This window comes from Physcomitrium patens, chromosome 4, assembly GCF_059467195.1.
Source record: "Physcomitrium patens ecotype Gransden chromosome 4, ASM5946719v1, whole genome shotgun sequence".
NCBI lineage: Eukaryota > Viridiplantae > Streptophyta > Bryopsida > Funariales > Funariaceae > Physcomitrium > Physcomitrium patens.
Window position 1 is genome coordinate 1,397,586 of NC_143413.1, and position 15,558 is coordinate 1,413,143.

General features: G+C 43.7%; 3 protein-coding genes and 1 long non-coding RNA gene across 6 annotated transcripts; 2 read left to right on the forward strand and 2 right to left on the reverse strand.

Annotated features, from left to right (window-relative positions):
• The first annotated feature begins 438 nt into the window (after positions 1–438).
• On the forward strand, positions 439–3,545 carry LOC112280820 (gibberellin 20 oxidase 1-D). Its single transcript, XM_024516680.3, has 3 exons — positions 439–2,025; positions 2,135–2,459; positions 2,581–3,545. The coding sequence occupies exons 1-3, from the start codon at positions 1,460–1,462 to the stop codon at positions 2,833–2,835; spliced, it is 1,146 nt and encodes a 381-aa protein (XP_024372448.1). The 5' UTR covers positions 439–1,459; the 3' UTR covers positions 2,836–3,545.
• A 3,253-nt stretch (positions 3,546–6,798) lies between these two features.
• Positions 6,799–10,550, reverse strand: LOC112281672 (uncharacterized). 2 transcript variants are annotated; one of them, XM_024518450.3, is made up of 7 exons: positions 10,141–10,550; positions 9,372–9,842; positions 8,834–8,928; positions 8,257–8,354; positions 7,755–8,002; positions 7,495–7,547; positions 6,799–7,317 (listed from the first exon to the last, which is right to left on the reverse strand). In XM_024518450.3, exons 2-7 carry the CDS (start codon positions 9,733–9,735, stop codon positions 7,111–7,113), a joined length of 1,065 nt encoding a protein of 354 aa, XP_024374218.1. In that variant the 5' UTR covers positions 9,736–9,842; positions 10,141–10,550; the 3' UTR covers positions 6,799–7,110. The 2 variants fall into 2 exon arrangements, with proteins under 2 accessions (XP_024374218.1, XP_090105575.1); XM_090249449.1 differs by lacking the exon at positions 10,141–10,550 and having other exon boundaries at positions 9,372–9,918.
• A 26-nt stretch (positions 10,551–10,576) lies between these two features.
• On the forward strand, positions 10,577–11,298 carry LOC149989339 (uncharacterized). Its single transcript, XR_016502469.1, has 2 exons — positions 10,577–10,702; positions 10,993–11,298. It is a non-coding gene; the product is annotated as an uncharacterized LOC149989339 (long non-coding RNA).
• LOC112281670 (acetyl-CoA acetyltransferase 1) lies at positions 11,050–15,378 on the reverse strand. Of its 2 annotated transcripts, none has more exons than XM_024518448.3 (13): positions 15,243–15,378; positions 14,852–14,950; positions 14,523–14,696; positions 14,080–14,185; positions 13,600–13,738; positions 13,371–13,448; positions 13,041–13,106; positions 12,845–12,930; positions 12,487–12,586; positions 12,207–12,317; positions 12,018–12,059; positions 11,598–11,770; positions 11,050–11,323 (listed from the first exon to the last, which is right to left on the reverse strand). In XM_024518448.3, exons 1-13 carry the CDS (start codon positions 15,277–15,279, stop codon positions 11,284–11,286), a joined length of 1,251 nt encoding a protein of 416 aa, XP_024374216.1. In that variant the 5' UTR covers positions 15,280–15,378; the 3' UTR covers positions 11,050–11,283. The 2 variants fall into 2 exon arrangements, with proteins under 2 accessions (XP_024374216.1, XP_024374217.1); XM_024518449.3 differs by having other exon boundaries at positions 11,593–11,770.
• Positions 15,379–15,558: the final 180 nt, after the last annotated feature.

Below are 15,558 nucleotides of genomic sequence, written 5' to 3' on the forward strand. Positions count from 1 at the left end.
AAATATAATTAAAGATATTCACCCCTGGATGGAGAATGTGAGCAACTTTTTTCAATTTTGCAAAATAAAAAAAATAAAAAAGTACCTTGAAGCTTTTTCGTTTCCCGTCGTCCCCAGAGTGGGGCCGCCCTCGCCCCGAACACATGCACGAGAGAGAAGAGGGCAACGTTTTACTTTTTCGGGGGGTAGCCGCAGTATTTGGTGTTTTTCTTTAGCAGGATAATTTCTTTTATCTTTTCACGAGCGTCGCGTCGCGTCTCTTGTCGGGCGGTGTGAACCGGGCGTCGGGGGAGGAGCGTAGGCTACAAGGTGCGCAAGGTCAAGCAGCTGCAGCACACACACACATACCACTATTCGCATCGCAGCAGCCCGCGCAGCACAGCGAACGCGCCTGGGGACATGAGAGCTATATAAAGCCACCCGCACTTGGCGACCTGTGTCTCTTCCTGGGCTTTGCTTGGTTGCTTGCTTGCTCCATTGCTTGCTTGCTTGTAGAACCAGCAGTGAGTGATACACACACACACACAGCAGCAGTAACAGCAGCCACGCAGCACCGGCACCGGTACTCGCAGACGGACCACCAGCTCATGAACCTCTTGTCCCTTTGTCCCCGAGTCTCCTCTTTTCTATCTTAGATCCCGGCAGCGGACGTCGCATGGAGTGCCTGTGAGCTCATTTCCAGGGATTGGGATACCGCAGAATCGTCTGAGTCTGCGCACTGTAGTAGTCGTCGTAGTCGTAGAAGTCCAGTTACTCAGCCAGTCATTCCGTCAGTGTGTGAGCGTGTGTAGGAACCCCCCCTCCCCCCCGCGCGCGCATGTCTGTTCGTCGAGCTCATCGTTGCGCGAACTGAGTGAGCCACCCGCGGTGAAGTGAATAGCTAGGAGCGACAGAGCGCACTATCAGCAACATAGCCCACTGTTTGAGGGTCTGGTTGGGGTGTTCGAGGGAATGAGTCTTGGTTGGCTTGACCCAGCGGGAATATCAGTGCTTGTCGCCACCCCGGCCCTTGCTTCGAGCCGGAGCCGTGGGTCGTAACCTTGACGACTGCCAGTTTCGATCTCATTCCCCAAGGCTTACGCTTGTTTTGGATGTTGTTGAGGGAAGGACGAGTGGAAGGGGGGGTATGATATCCACAGAAGGCTGGCGACGTTAATAGTTGAGCACAGCGAATTCATTTAATTCGTTTGATTGGCGGATATTCGTACGTGGCGTGGAAGCGTGTCTGCGAAACAGCGCGTTGGTAGCCCAGGAATTATTCTGCTTTGCCACACTTATAATCGATCCAATCTCCTCTTGAATGTTGAAGCCTCCGGTTCTGCGAAGTAATTCGTGTTGTTGAGGGTGCAAGCAGATCAGGGAAGTGGAGGAGGGAATTCTTGCAGAGAGTCTCTGTGGTTGTAGAACCAGAGGAAAGGGTACATTAGATTGAGAGATCGACAGTTGGAGAGTGGCACAGATGGCCGCGCATCCCATATCGTCCCACTCACACAATGCAGCAGATCTGGCCGCAGTACTGACGAACACCAACACCACGCTGCGAAACGCGAGTCTCTTGTCTGCGCTGGCGCTCGTACAACAGCTGCCTGCCATGTTCGTCGAAGCCGAGGACCAGCGGCCCGTTCTGGAGATGGACGGGGATCCCCTGGCGTTCAGCCATTTAATTCCCATCGTGGACATGTCTCTCTTGAAGTCCTCGGACCCTGCGGTGCGAGCCTCGTCCGTGGCGGACATTGCGGCGGCTTGCGAGAAATTTGGCTTTTTTCAGGTTGTGAATCATGGCGTGGACGAGAGCCTGATTCGCAGGTGTGAGACGGAGGCGCACACGATGTTTGAGCTTCCACTCGACGTCAAGGAGCGAGTTCACCGCCCGCCAGGCACTTCTTTTGGCTACGGCGCAAACACTTGGGTTAACCAAACGGTCATGCACTGGGCTGAGAGCTTCCACATGCAGCTTCACCCGAAATCCAATATTCGGGAATTCTCCGGGAAGCTCTTCGCGGAGAGCGACCCCACCAAATTCAGGTTTGTCGCCAACTCTAACATCCTCTACGCCCTCTATCCTGTCGATCCCAACAGAAAGGATCCTGTCAAGTTGTTTGGTTGGCTGACGGGATTGGGCGGTCGTGTGCAGTTCGACGGTGGAGGAGTACATGGGCCAAATTGAGAAGCTCGCGAGGCAGCTCCTGGAGCTTCTCACTGAAGGGTTGGGACTGGAGCCCACCACGTTCAACCATTACGTGGAGAATGAGCGCATGATGTCAATGCGATTCAACCTCTACCCTCCTTGTCCTCAGCCTGAACTCGCAATCGGTTTGCGAGCTCACACCGACCCACATCTGCTCACCATCCTCCACCAAGACGAGGTTGCGGGGCTTCAAGTGCACATCGACGAAAAGTGGATCACCGTCAAGCCCCGTCCCGACTGCTTCGTCGTCAATGTCGGCGATCTCTTTCAGGTACCCACTCTCTCCCTCATGCAAACCCTCACTTGAACACCTTGAAAATGTCGGTCGAAAAACGATCTTTCGGGAAATGGCGGTAACTGACATCGAGTTGTGCGTCTTCTTGGGATTGCAGGTCTTGAGCAACACTCGGTACAAAAGCGTGCTTCACAGAGCAGCGGTGAACGGCACGTCAAAGCGTCTCTCCCTGGCATGCTTTCTGAATCCACCCTTGAGCGCAACTGTGGAGGCTCCTCCGGAGCTCATCACCGCCGAACGGCCGCAGGTGTATCGACCTTTCACGTGGGGGGAGTATCTCTCGAACGCTTACAAATTTCACCCGGCCATGGGAGGGGAGCGGCACGAACGGTTCTTCCTGGAGAGATCGTGAACGGAAAAACTTGACTATGTTTCCTGTTTGCATCGTTATTCTTCCCGCAGCTGTACATCACGTGTGCCCTCGCCATCGCCACGCACCCCCAAAGCGCACAAGAGGTCGAAAAGGGTTTCAAAAACCGTTAAGAGTTTGCAATGCTGCAGCTTGCGCATGGAGTCACTACCTCTGGACCAAAATTCCTCAACGCTCCATTCGGAAATGTTGGCCAGGATTTTGGCGTGTTGGTCATGGACACCTTCCGCAGTGGAGGTTCATGATCTTCACTGTCGCAGAGAAGCTGTGTCCACCTGTGTGTTTCAATTTGGCTTACACGAAGTTCATACTTACACAAATATCTGAACATAGGCTGTATAGATTGAAGAAGCACCAAGACGGAGCCTGCGCGGCAATTTTGTGAGTGCTTCTGGAGACAGGGCACTCGGATTTGATTATCGGTCTAGATCGTTAGGAAGGTAGGGAGAAGGGCTACTTCGTTTTGACAGAGTTAGTCGACCGGCTGGATTGTTGTATAATTGTAGCATTGCTGAGGCCTCGTTCGGAGGCAAAAAATATCACTGGAGCTGCATGAGAAAATCATCTGCTAGTAATTTATTTTTTCCTTGTACATACCAACTCAAGCTTGCAAGCAGTTGCTGATACATGTGTTGATAAGCTTACTGCTATCCTTTCCATTCTTTTCGAATAAAAAACCAAATTCCCTTGAATATGCAATCACCCGCATGGTTGCAACCCATCTTGTGCAAACTTTGAAGTGCAAAGTCGCATGAATCTTGCACAGAATCACTACATTAACAAAAGCAAAAGAGTCAGAGAGAAGTGGTGACAGTGTCGTGCACTCTATCAGGCTGCATATCGTCGGCAATAGCACTCACCCACCCACCAGTGTTGATCCACTAAATTTAGAAAAACATGAAATTGCGGCGTCAACAAATTGCTGTCGATAGGACTACTGAGAAATCCTACACCTCCTTGCTAACCACCCAATCAGTTCTCCTATTTTAGGATTTCAGCTACAAGTCCCAGAGTCTACGTGTGCAGCAAGCTTCTGATATCGTCATTGACCCGCTTACTGGCTGTCTGCAAACATTCCTTGTGATGCCAAGTCTGCACGAGGAAAAAGCCCACGGAGTCGGGGAATCCGAGCTCGAGAAAACGAGGGGTCAAGTGCCATAATGCGCAACCCACCCCTTACGTGGAACAAAGCAAGATCCTGGACAGTTTGTTGAGATTGAAGTCGGGGTTTCCGTCAGCAAATCTGCACACAAAAGTTGTGATGCTGGCCACCCACGAGGTCTTCGCACTTGCAACCAGCATTTGTCTGCTGTCTCCTCAGCGCCATTCCAATCAATCCCCTCACTCATTAATCCTCCATCATGCATCGCTTCTCAATCGCGCTGCGTCTCTCATTCTCTCCCTCTCAAGTTCACACTTGATGGGGCAGATTTGGTGGTGGCTCTTTACGCAAGTACTTAGTCGATTTTCTTGATGCCTTCCTTGCGAGGATCATTCACACCCCCGGATGTTACAGATTGCCAGCGTTGCATAACTGAAACACACACACTCTTGAATGAGAGTGCCGCTACTAAGAGTGGTGCTTGTCATGCGGTAGATTGGGTTGCATCTCACAATGTTTGCTGCTGCTGCTGCTTCAGTTGTTGTCGAGCTCAGTTTGTTTCTGAGCCTTCGCTTCAAAACCAAAAGGATAGGACTCTATACTTCTTAAAGCTTTACATACTCATGTAAGGAAGGATGTTTTTGTGGATGGATGTTTCTTGTGGACTTTATCTAATTCAATACTCTTTGGCTTGTTAGCCCACGGGCCCACTGATGATGAACCCAAGTGAAGATATTTTGTTTAAAAAAGAACTAGAAAGTGGACAATTACAATAATAATAATAATAATAATAACTAATGATATGTACATAATCCGACTTGAAACATGCCAGAAACGGGGAGTTGAGGTTTAACCTTCAGACTGAAAAGGCTCGTTAAGTCGTTGGAGGTACACATTCCTCTTCTTGGAGAAGGCATATCTCTTGAATCCCAAGTACTACAATCTGTACCTTGTGCTATGAGATGAAAGATTCACATTATGCACTTAAGAAAGAATTTTGCCCAGATGTCACCTTATTGATCATCTAAAGAATCATCTAAAGAATCACCTATTACAAACTTGACATGTGTTTTTGCTAAAGGACAAAACCAAATGGAATAGACTTCTTCTGTTGTTGATGAGCGTAACAAAGTCCACATCAATTCATGTTGTCAAATGGAATGCTACAAATTGATCTACCGTAACATGTGACTGAGAATCAAGACTTCTTCCCCAAAAGTCTAGAATTCCAGTGGACTTTCATATCTGTTGTATTTTGGGGAGAGACATCCACAAACAGTCGGGGTTTTTTTTTGAAGAGATTCTTATTTTGGTGGGGAGTTTTTTGTAATTCCTTGGTGGGTCTTGTTCGAAATATGTTGTACCTTAACACAGCTGGCCAAATGTGTTTGCTCCTTTTTTTTGAGTTTTGAGCCAAATGGAAGGATTGCATTCCTATAACTTGGATAATTAAAACCAGAACCAACATGGAACATTTTCATGTTGAAAGTTGGTCCTGTAAAGAAATTCATAGTTGTTTTTTGCTTGTTTTGTTTAATATGAATATGTAGAGTATATTAACTAAGATGTCTTTACTGTGTTACTTTGATTCCAGTAAATATTCACCTTTTCACAAACATGTTTTTCAAGGATAAGGCTAGCGTGACAAGTATCAACATTGTAGAATCGCTGGTTTGTTGCCATTTTATGTACTTTTTTCTATTTGCGTTTTTTTACCATCAAACAGAACTATTACTTGTAGCAATTATAGTTTTCTAAGTATTGAACAATGTTTAAAGATTGTGTTGAATTCAAGGATGTTCTTGCATCCGATTTGTCATCAAATAAGTAAAATAAATGTATCAAATCTGTACAATCTCAAAATAATTTCTGTTGTTGATGTGACAGAAACACACTTGGCCATTCTACTCTCACAATGGATGCCACAAGCTAAATCTCTTCCATTCTCTAACTGAGATCATTAACTGCCATTTCATATTTTACCTGGTTTTTATTAATACCTTCATAAATTTGAAAGCATTCTACTTTTGTCCAACCATGACAGGAACGAAGACTAGATAACAGGTTTCTACAAAAACGATGTTGTGTAAGATGCAAAGTAATGAACTGTTCTTGTTTAAAACAGTGTATTTCTTCACATGCTTGTAAAACTCTAGCATGGAAAATGATGAAGTTTGCGCTGTCACTTTAATAAACCTATTGAACAAAGTTCAACACTGCCAAACAGCAGAAGTTTGTTGCGGTTACAAACTTGAAACCATTGCACTACTGGTAAAAGTTTCAGTTTATTTGGGTTTGTAAGAAGGGTCCAAAAACAAGGTCCTACCTCAAAGCAAAATTCGAATCTCCTGGACATTGTGAACAATTCTAAAAGGGTTTCAACCCTTGAATTATTTGTGCACACTTTTTCTCGAGAGTTGTGTGAAACAGTGAAATTGTTGTTAATCAGAAAATCTATTTCGTAAGTTTGCTGAGAAAACAAGACATGTCAAAGCTGTTTCAGAATATGTTAAATGACAATGAAATTAACATATTCTGATTAGAACGCCTTCGTCAGGAGAAAAATTTGCAACTTGACAAGAACGAGACTATGACGAACATTTGAAGAGCAGTTAAGTCTGATTACATGAACTGCAAATTTGTATTAAGGTTGTATCATTACCAGCATGAATAGCCACAAAAAGGTACATGCTTATCAACATAATGAAACCTGAGAAGTCAAAATGAGATGTCCATGGCGGATTACAACATTCTCATTAATATTTGCTAATTTCAGAGTGAATCAAGATTTGTTAAGAAGAAACTTGTGGACTACATTAACAAACAATGAAAGGCAGCAACAGTACTCACAAAAGTACGATAAAGATATTACAAGTTGCTTGTAAGTTCATCCTCAGTAACGACACTCTAGTAGTGTCTTCTTGTATGGACTAGTACTTATGACATAAAAACAGTAGCTACAAACTTGTTCAACTCAAGAAGACGATCGAAGATAATCACCTAAATCTGCCGTATCAAGGACGGATGCTAATAATCTTTAAGCTAGGCTGAACCAATAGATTCATATCGTGGACATTAGAAGAATCTTAGATCTGACATATTTTATAAACTAACCTGGCAGATGTTTTGGCATATATCAATATCTCTTAGTTTCGTCACTCTGAAGCTCTAATATTTTTCTTGTGCGCAGTGTCAGACTCTTTATCTGGAATCTCCACTAATTCACCATCAGAAGAACCTTCACTTACGGATGGTTTATTTGAACCTGACGTGCTCTCTCTACTAGATGCACTGTTTCTATCTTTTGGCTTGCTAGCTCCTGTGCCTTCACGAGCAGCTTTATCTCCATCACTGTCCAAAGCCTGTGAGAGAACGTCGAAGAATCAGCAGCAATATTATACAAATTGTATTCTAAGAAATTGGTTTTCCAGAGTTACATCTGCATCAACTACAAACGAATTCAAAGCAACCACCACTGTAGCCGCTGCCTTTAAGGCAAATATTGCACAGCACTAAGATTTCAGGACAGAAATGCTTACATTGCCGTTTACGAGTTTGTCAAAGTCCTTGTCAAAATCATCATCTAAACCCTCTGCGGAAAACAGAACACCAACAAGGACATTCATTTATGACAAAACAGCACAGCTACCTATTAGGTAAATCAACGCCAAACATGATTGCAGGCCGCATTCAAAGTTCATCGAGAACTTGAACAAGGCCGCATATATTCTAGACCAAGGGTTATTAAAAAAAAAACATCACTAGGAAAAACTACTGATATATTAGGACTTGGGAATACCCCCTGCCTCGTCGTCACTACCCAGGGCGCCCATTAGATACGCATCAAGATCCGCATCATCATCCGCAGACTTCAGAGACTTCGCTGCAGCAGCTGTTTCAGCCTCAGAGCCTGGCGGATTCACCCGGACAGAAACACCTGACAAAGACTTAGACAGCTCTTCAGATATAGCAGTTTGCTTAATTGCATCCTCCTCTGCTTTTGCTCTTGCCTTGGCTGCTGCTCGATCTGTTGCCCTGGCTTCAAATCTACATGCACAAGAAACACGTTTTGTTTTTGTTACCGGTAGTGATTGAAAGCTTCTAAATTTATATGGATCCACTTTGCAGTTAAAAGCTGATGTGTTTCTCTTCCCAACTAGTTACCCGGTTAGTGCATGAAAGCTCATATGTTTCGGAGAACTTCAGAACATTATTGTAGACTTAGGAAAATACTCTAGATTATGCTAAAGATATTACAGTGGTGGATAGAATTTATCAATCAGTGATTATGAAATACACACGATGCAATATGATTTTGAACCAAGATGAAGTAAATCTTCCAAAATTTGCTCTCCTTCATTCGCCGAGGACACAGAACGTAGCGGAAATCGGAAATTTCCTGCACGTGAACCCAAAAAGTATAGAGTTAGACATACGAATAACAAATAACCCAAGTATTTGAGGTAAATGCTGATACTGTCCACCTAATATCTGAATTAGCTCATTCATTCGCTGATTGAAAACCCGGTTAACATCTATTGCTAATCAAACATCTCCGTAAACATCAATTCTCCATATCTTGGGGTTCCAGGATAAGATATGTAATGGGCTTAAAAAAATTTATCAAGAAGTGATATGACTTCATGCAAATCATAAAGTATTCACACCATAATCCCAAACCTATCATTTATAATCACAAAAGAAAACAATACTTATTTTTACAGTTCCAATTTCAAATGTCCAAGAATGATGACAAAAATCAAACAAATCCTTTCATAATGTGATCCACTTCTTGTCCTCTCGCACTCAAGACACTAAACACAAAAGATTTCGACTACTTTGAGGTGATTAAGGAGCAAAAAGGGTTATATGAATTACCGGAACAGTCAAGAGAACGAGTACAGCATGCCGTTCTTGCCACTCAGATAGATCTTGCCGTGCTTGTGAAGTGCTTTCAGAAGCTGTCATTTTCCCTGGCCAATTATCACAATCACTGCCGTATGAGAACGCATCACCAGCAAAAGAACATCGATTATCACTGTACAAGTTTCCTTTAAGCAACAAAAGACTTCCCTTGTTACATTTTCAAGCCATCGTTACTGAGATTCAGAGGTAAAAATCGTCGTGAACGCAGATGGGTCATGGTAGTAGCAAGATTGGCCAATCTAAATCCGAAAGTATAGTTGCTACTCATCATAGAGACTTGTCAACATAACTTCTATGCGCTACACTCACGGGAACTCTAAGGGCCAACTAACGCATTCAAAGGAAATAGAAATTAAATATGAAGTATATCATGTGGCTAATTTCTATATTGCCCAAGATAATAAGCAGGTTACTTAGCGATGAAACGCGAGTCCCAGTAAACGTGCAGAAAGAATCCATTACACTCGACATCACCAATTGAAGAGCTCACAATTGGATTCTTCGAGGGGAAAGGCACGGAATGTTCGTATGGTGAGGCCCTTCACAAACTCTCGGAGCTCAGGAGTAATGCCATATTCTTCAAGCTCCTCCTCCGACGGGGCAAGAGTCGGCGTAGGGACACCATTAGGAATGGCACGCCCTACGATGGCTGGAGAAATTTCGTTCGCCAGCGTCTTGATCTGCTCGGCTGTCTTTGATGCCTCCACCACAAAATCATGGGACAATTCGCGTGATCTCTTGGCCGTTTCTTGCGCCAAATCCTGCGACAGCTTCGCTGCTTCCATTGCAATCTCCTGAGACTTCTTTGCTGTTTCTTGTGCGAAATACTTCGCTTTCTGGAAGAAGAAATCCATTGCGATCAACCTGGAACAGTCCTATCCGTTTCCACTTTTTTTTTCCACTGTTTACTTTTGCTTCAAGACCTGCTTCGTCTTGGACCTTCTTGAGTCACATATGGATCCTGCACGTATCCCACACGTATCGCCCTCTGAACCAAATAAGGCTTTACCACTAAACTGACGGCAACAAAAATGCTGAAACCCACCAAGAAAAAATTCAACCTCCTCTACTCTACCATATCCTAATGAATTTCTCAGGACCTTAAAAAATTGATTCCTACCAAAAATACCACCAATGGTCACTCCACAACTTCTCTCCACACGAAAAAAAAAAAAAAAAAAAAAAAAAAAAAAATCTCAGAAATACTAAAAAGACCAGAATCGACTCTTGAATCGAGTCGCACACCGTCACAAACTCACCAATTCAACCGAAGCTCCCCTCAAACCACTCTCTAACTCCCTTCGAAATCAAGTCCAAATTTCACAAGATCTACCGCAATGTCACGCCAAATTAGATCCCAGCAGGCTCAAAATAACGACCCGGCTGTAGCTCCAAACCCTAAGTACTTGTTCTTGTCTGTGAAAACGTACTGCTACATCTTCAACCATTCAGATCGCAATCGGCAAGAGCACGGAACAGTACACAACATCGAAGAATACAACAGGAGGTGCAAGAGACGAGCAAACTAATTCGCATGAATGGAGGTGCTGGGTCCCACTCGCAGGTATCAATTCGTCTTCATGTCAGGAGGCACCTGGCGCCACGGTGGCAGATTTCTCCGCAAAACATACAATAATATTGTTATATTTAGGGGTGTCAAGTGGATGCAAAACGGCTTCAATAGCAGGCGTTGTTTTGAAAGACTTCTCGAGTGCCTGAAATCCAAGCAGAGCCCACTCTGACTGTACAAGTGGAGTCCGTCACCGCCAGCTTGGTTCCGACAATTCCGTGCACATCACGAACCACGATAGCAAGTTTGAGGTACGCTAGTGGAGTCCAAACATCACCACGTCTCCGCTTATTCTATCGTCTTTGAATAACTGCACTGCGAAGTGCTTCAGTGTACCGGTAGTTTGCACTCTGAGTTTAGTTCTGCTTGGTAAAAATCGTCCACGGAAGAGCAGATGATCCATTGCTGTCTGTATTTATCATGTTTATTAAGGGAAGAACTAATGGTTGTTGGATAGTTTGAGGAATTTGAGAAATTAATCCTTGCAGCAAGTTCACAGAATGATCGACTTTTTCTCAAGAGAATTGAACATTTCATACAGGAAATTATGGCAGAGGAGAAAGATGCAAAAGTCCGAGTAACGGTGAAATCAATTGGGTGGTGCTGAAAGAAGAACTGCTTCTGTTCAAATCATATATTTAACGTTCAACCCATCACACAAAAATGACTGCAACTAAAGATAGAACTTCACAATGTCCGTCTGCTAGTTTCTAAACAGTGAAGGGAGCAATAACAGTGACGTCTATCTGCAAGTGGTACTTCTCCTAAGGCCCCTGTGTTCTATCACTACACAGATATGTGGTTGAAATGCAGATTATATCAACAATTGACTTCACAGATGAGCCTGTCGGACTGGGGTCTTTGAAGCATCCCTGCAGATAAAGATAACTAAGAGTCAGCACGCATTATAGCTTCTAGGTGTCCAATATGCAGTAATGTACGGTTCTCCAATATGCGTGACAGTAGGCTGTATCCATCTAACAGAGACTGCTGCCGAAACGCTTAGGACAAGTAGTTCAGAATCTGAATGACCTATTTTATATGAAGAGAACATTGTAAGAAATTACGTATCAACACCTTTGCAGTTACCACAACAGTGGAAGGGAATGGCTAATCTGGGAAATGGTTAGACCATGCAAACCTTACATGAGCTCCACCACAACAGCAGATGCACCTCCACCTCCATTACACACACCAGCGACCCCAAAGTGACCATTTTTCTCCTTCAGAACCCCGAGCAGTGTGACGAGAATACGAGCTCCACTGCAACCAAGGGGATGTCCAAGAGAAACTGCACCACCGTGGGCATTCACAGATTCCTGTTTGCACACAATAATCAGTGGGTTAATTATAAATTTGTTGAGATTACTACCGAAATTGGGAAAAACTTACAAACATACCCTCCACATAAACTTAAGATGATGAGATTGTTGAATTTTTTCAATATGTTACAAAGCCAACGATAATCACGTCCATGAGCATCTGATAGAGCTTGTTACAGTGTGGCTGGTAGATACAGACAATAACAAGTGCGACTCGCACACACACTATTGGTGTAAAGCATACCGGTTTCAGTTTCAATATTTGCTGATTTGCCACTGAGACCACCTGCAAAATAGGACAAGGGATTCAATTAAAAAAATAAATAAATAAAATAAAATAAAAAATAAATTAATGACGCATTTCCACATAATGATCATGTTTGTAGCCGAGAACAGCACTAAGGAGACCTGCAGTGATAATCGCAGAACTTACAGCAAAGGCTTCATTGATTTCATAGAAATCCACTTGTGATTGATCAATCCCAGCCCGAGAGATTGCTTTAGGAATGGCAATTGCTGGCGAAGTCGTAAAGAGTTCAGGGGCCTACCAACAAATTCGATTTTTAGATTACGATATGATCATGAGAAACAAAACCCCAATATGTTTTACACGATTTGACTGATATCAACTAAACGTCATTGAAAATTTTGAAACAAATGCTGAGTGGCTTAATAAAAAATGGAAAACTTTCTTCACAGAATCAGAAGACAACCTGTGCAGCATCAGCATATCCACGAATCTTTGCGATAACTTGAAGACCCAACTCCTTCGCTTTCGCACCACTAACTAGGACAAGAGCAGCAGCTCCATCACTGCACATTTGAAGCAAGAGAAGTCACCACAACCCAGATATATGCTGAGCTTCAGGATGTCCAGGCAATAAATGAAAACTGTTTTCAAACATTGATACTATCTACGTAATGATGGTTTAATATTTATCAGCGTAAGGACAATGGTTTAACAATTTTGTAGAAAGAAATATAAGCTTTGTAGTAAAGAAATTGTGACTTATTCTAAAAAAGTTACAAATAAGAAACTCATAATCATAGTAAAATTTAAGAAAAGCACACCTGATACTTGAAGCATTGCCAGCTGTAACAGAACCACCATCTGATTTAAATGCTGGTCGAAGTTTTCTCAATTTCCCCGCATCCAACTGCAATACAAGTGTGTTTACTTTAGTACTGTAGAGAAATATTGTACGTCAAAACATGTGTAAGCAAAAACATGACCTCGGATTTAAGAAAATCAGAGAAAATAACGAACCTTATCGATTCCATCATCTTTATCAACAAAAATGGATGGTTTGCCTCTTCCTCCAGGAATTTCAACCTAAAAATATGCGTAAGACGTTAGGCCACGAATCAAAGAACCACCAAAAGAGATAACATGCTTGCAACATTCTGTGCGACACATGAAACCCCAATATAAGACATAGGGTGAGGTCTTCAAATGGTTGGTGGAGCTGCTATCAACATTTTAAAAGCAAAAAAATTCAGTAACAGGAAATTGTTCCAAAGCTTTTTTTCAATCCTTTTACATCATGTAGAAATAACATAATCACGCAAATCCGAGGCAATGATTCAGGTATCTTACCGGCACAATCTCCCACTTGAAGAGACCACTGTTGTTTGCCGCAATAGCCTTCTCATAGCTCTGTATAGCGTAATCATCCTGAAGAAAGTCCACAAAATTAAAAGAAGTTCAATAACAATCTTACTTAATGACTACATGACATTGCCGTCAATAAGATCATCGTTCAACTTCAAGACCTAAGGCGTTCGAACATAAGTACAAACAGGATATGTCGGTGAGTCAATTATACTTGGGCTTCTCGGGAAACACTATGATTGTCTGCGCAAAGCTCAGCAGCCATGCCCATGGCATAATCGTTGTAAACATCCCAGAGGCCGTCCTTTAACATACCATCCACAACCTCTCCGTGACCAAAGCGTAAGCCACCTCTGCATACTCGAGTTCAGAATAGGTTAACAACGTCAAGATATACAAGATCAAGAACCTCGCACGAAATCCATCCTTCGGTTGCAATAAAGGAGTTCCATATATTCTTGGTGATGCAAATCTATCAAGAATCACAGAACCATGTGTTCCTCCGAGTCATAAAAAAGAAATATGTGCAGATGATGTTATCTTTGATAAGGAAATTAGTTAGCAATGCCTATCTTTGAGCATCCCTGACGAGGACGAACTGAAAGTAAGTTTGAGAATGGATCGCAGTCTCGGGCTAAATCAATTACAGTAAGCATAAAGAATGTTCACGATAATCTTAGGCTCTAGAACTGACCTTGCTTTGGGAAGATAGTAAGGAGCATTCGACATACTCTCCATTCCACCAGCGACCACCACGTCATTCTGACCTAGCTGAATGCTTTGAGCAGCTAGCATAACAGCTGTTTAAACAAAACAAACATTGTCAGGTTATTACTCCTGATTTATTACTTCAACTGAGAATTTAGATGGACGATCCCTAGCGAAATACCCCAACTTTAGGAGAGTTTCGAAGCACTGACACCTGCATTCCAATATTCAGCTGAAAAGAAAATTCAAAAAGGGCATCAAAGGGGTTTAACAACATGATTTTCCTTGGCTTATAAACGCGGCAGTGTTTGAACTGAAATTATGAAAGAATCAATTAACGTGCATAGACCTATCACATTGGTAGAGATTACTCCAGTAAAAGATCACTATCTGCCGAACACGGAGCACACAAACGCTACGAATACCTACCTTTCATGCCCGAAGCACAGACTTTGTTGACAGTCGTGCAAGGTGCAGTGTTGGGAAGCCCTGCCCCAATGGAGGCCTGCCGTGCCGGAGCTTGTCCAAGGTTTGCACTCAAGACATTGCCAAAGAACACCTCTTCAACAAGGGAAGGGTCCACACCAGATCTCTTCACCGCCGCTGCATTCCATGCATCAAATTGAGCATCGCAGGAAAAAAATAAGAGTCACAGATCCAAAACAAAAAAAACCTTCAGAAACCTGATGCTACGTCACATACTTCAGGGGCCAATGTACGGATGCTCTCTACAAACATGCACTTAACATAAACCTCACCTTGAATCGCAGTGGACCCCAGCTTGGTTGCCGACAGGCTAGACAGAGAGCCACTCAACCCACCCATTGGCGTCCGTGCCACGCCAACAATGCACACATCTGTCAATCCAGAAGCATCATTGGAATACACGCATTAATCCATAGAGCACGTCGATCACGCGCTCTAAGCACAAAAATTGAACCATCGCGCATTCATTTGAAACAAAGTCCCAAACATGACGGCCAGGATCCGAAACCCATCACCACTCTGTCCCTTGTGATCAAATATGTAAACAGATCAACCATCGTATTATTCCCATGTCCTTCCAAGCCCACAGAACCTCGCCTTGGACACCAGATGCACTCTCCCCCGTCAGCACAAATCCACACTGCGAGTGAAACAAACACTCACCGCGAGGAGCAATCGAGTCGGGAGCATCGGAACCCATTCTGTCTACAAAGAAAACAGTTCGTCTTCACACTCCCGACTCGCACTCTACCCTGCTCGGAAAAAAACAACCTCCAGCAGCGACAGCAGCACGCCACGGGCCTGCGAAATCAATTCTCGATCACGCTACGAGGGACATTTGCGGGCGGGCGGGGGGGGGGGGGGGGGGTTCAATCGGAGGCGGCGGAAACGAGGCGCAGCACAGATGCAGCACGAGGTTACTCCGAAGCGGAGGAGGAGGCTCCTGCCTTCTCCGTCGTGGGCATGGGGCCCCACACGC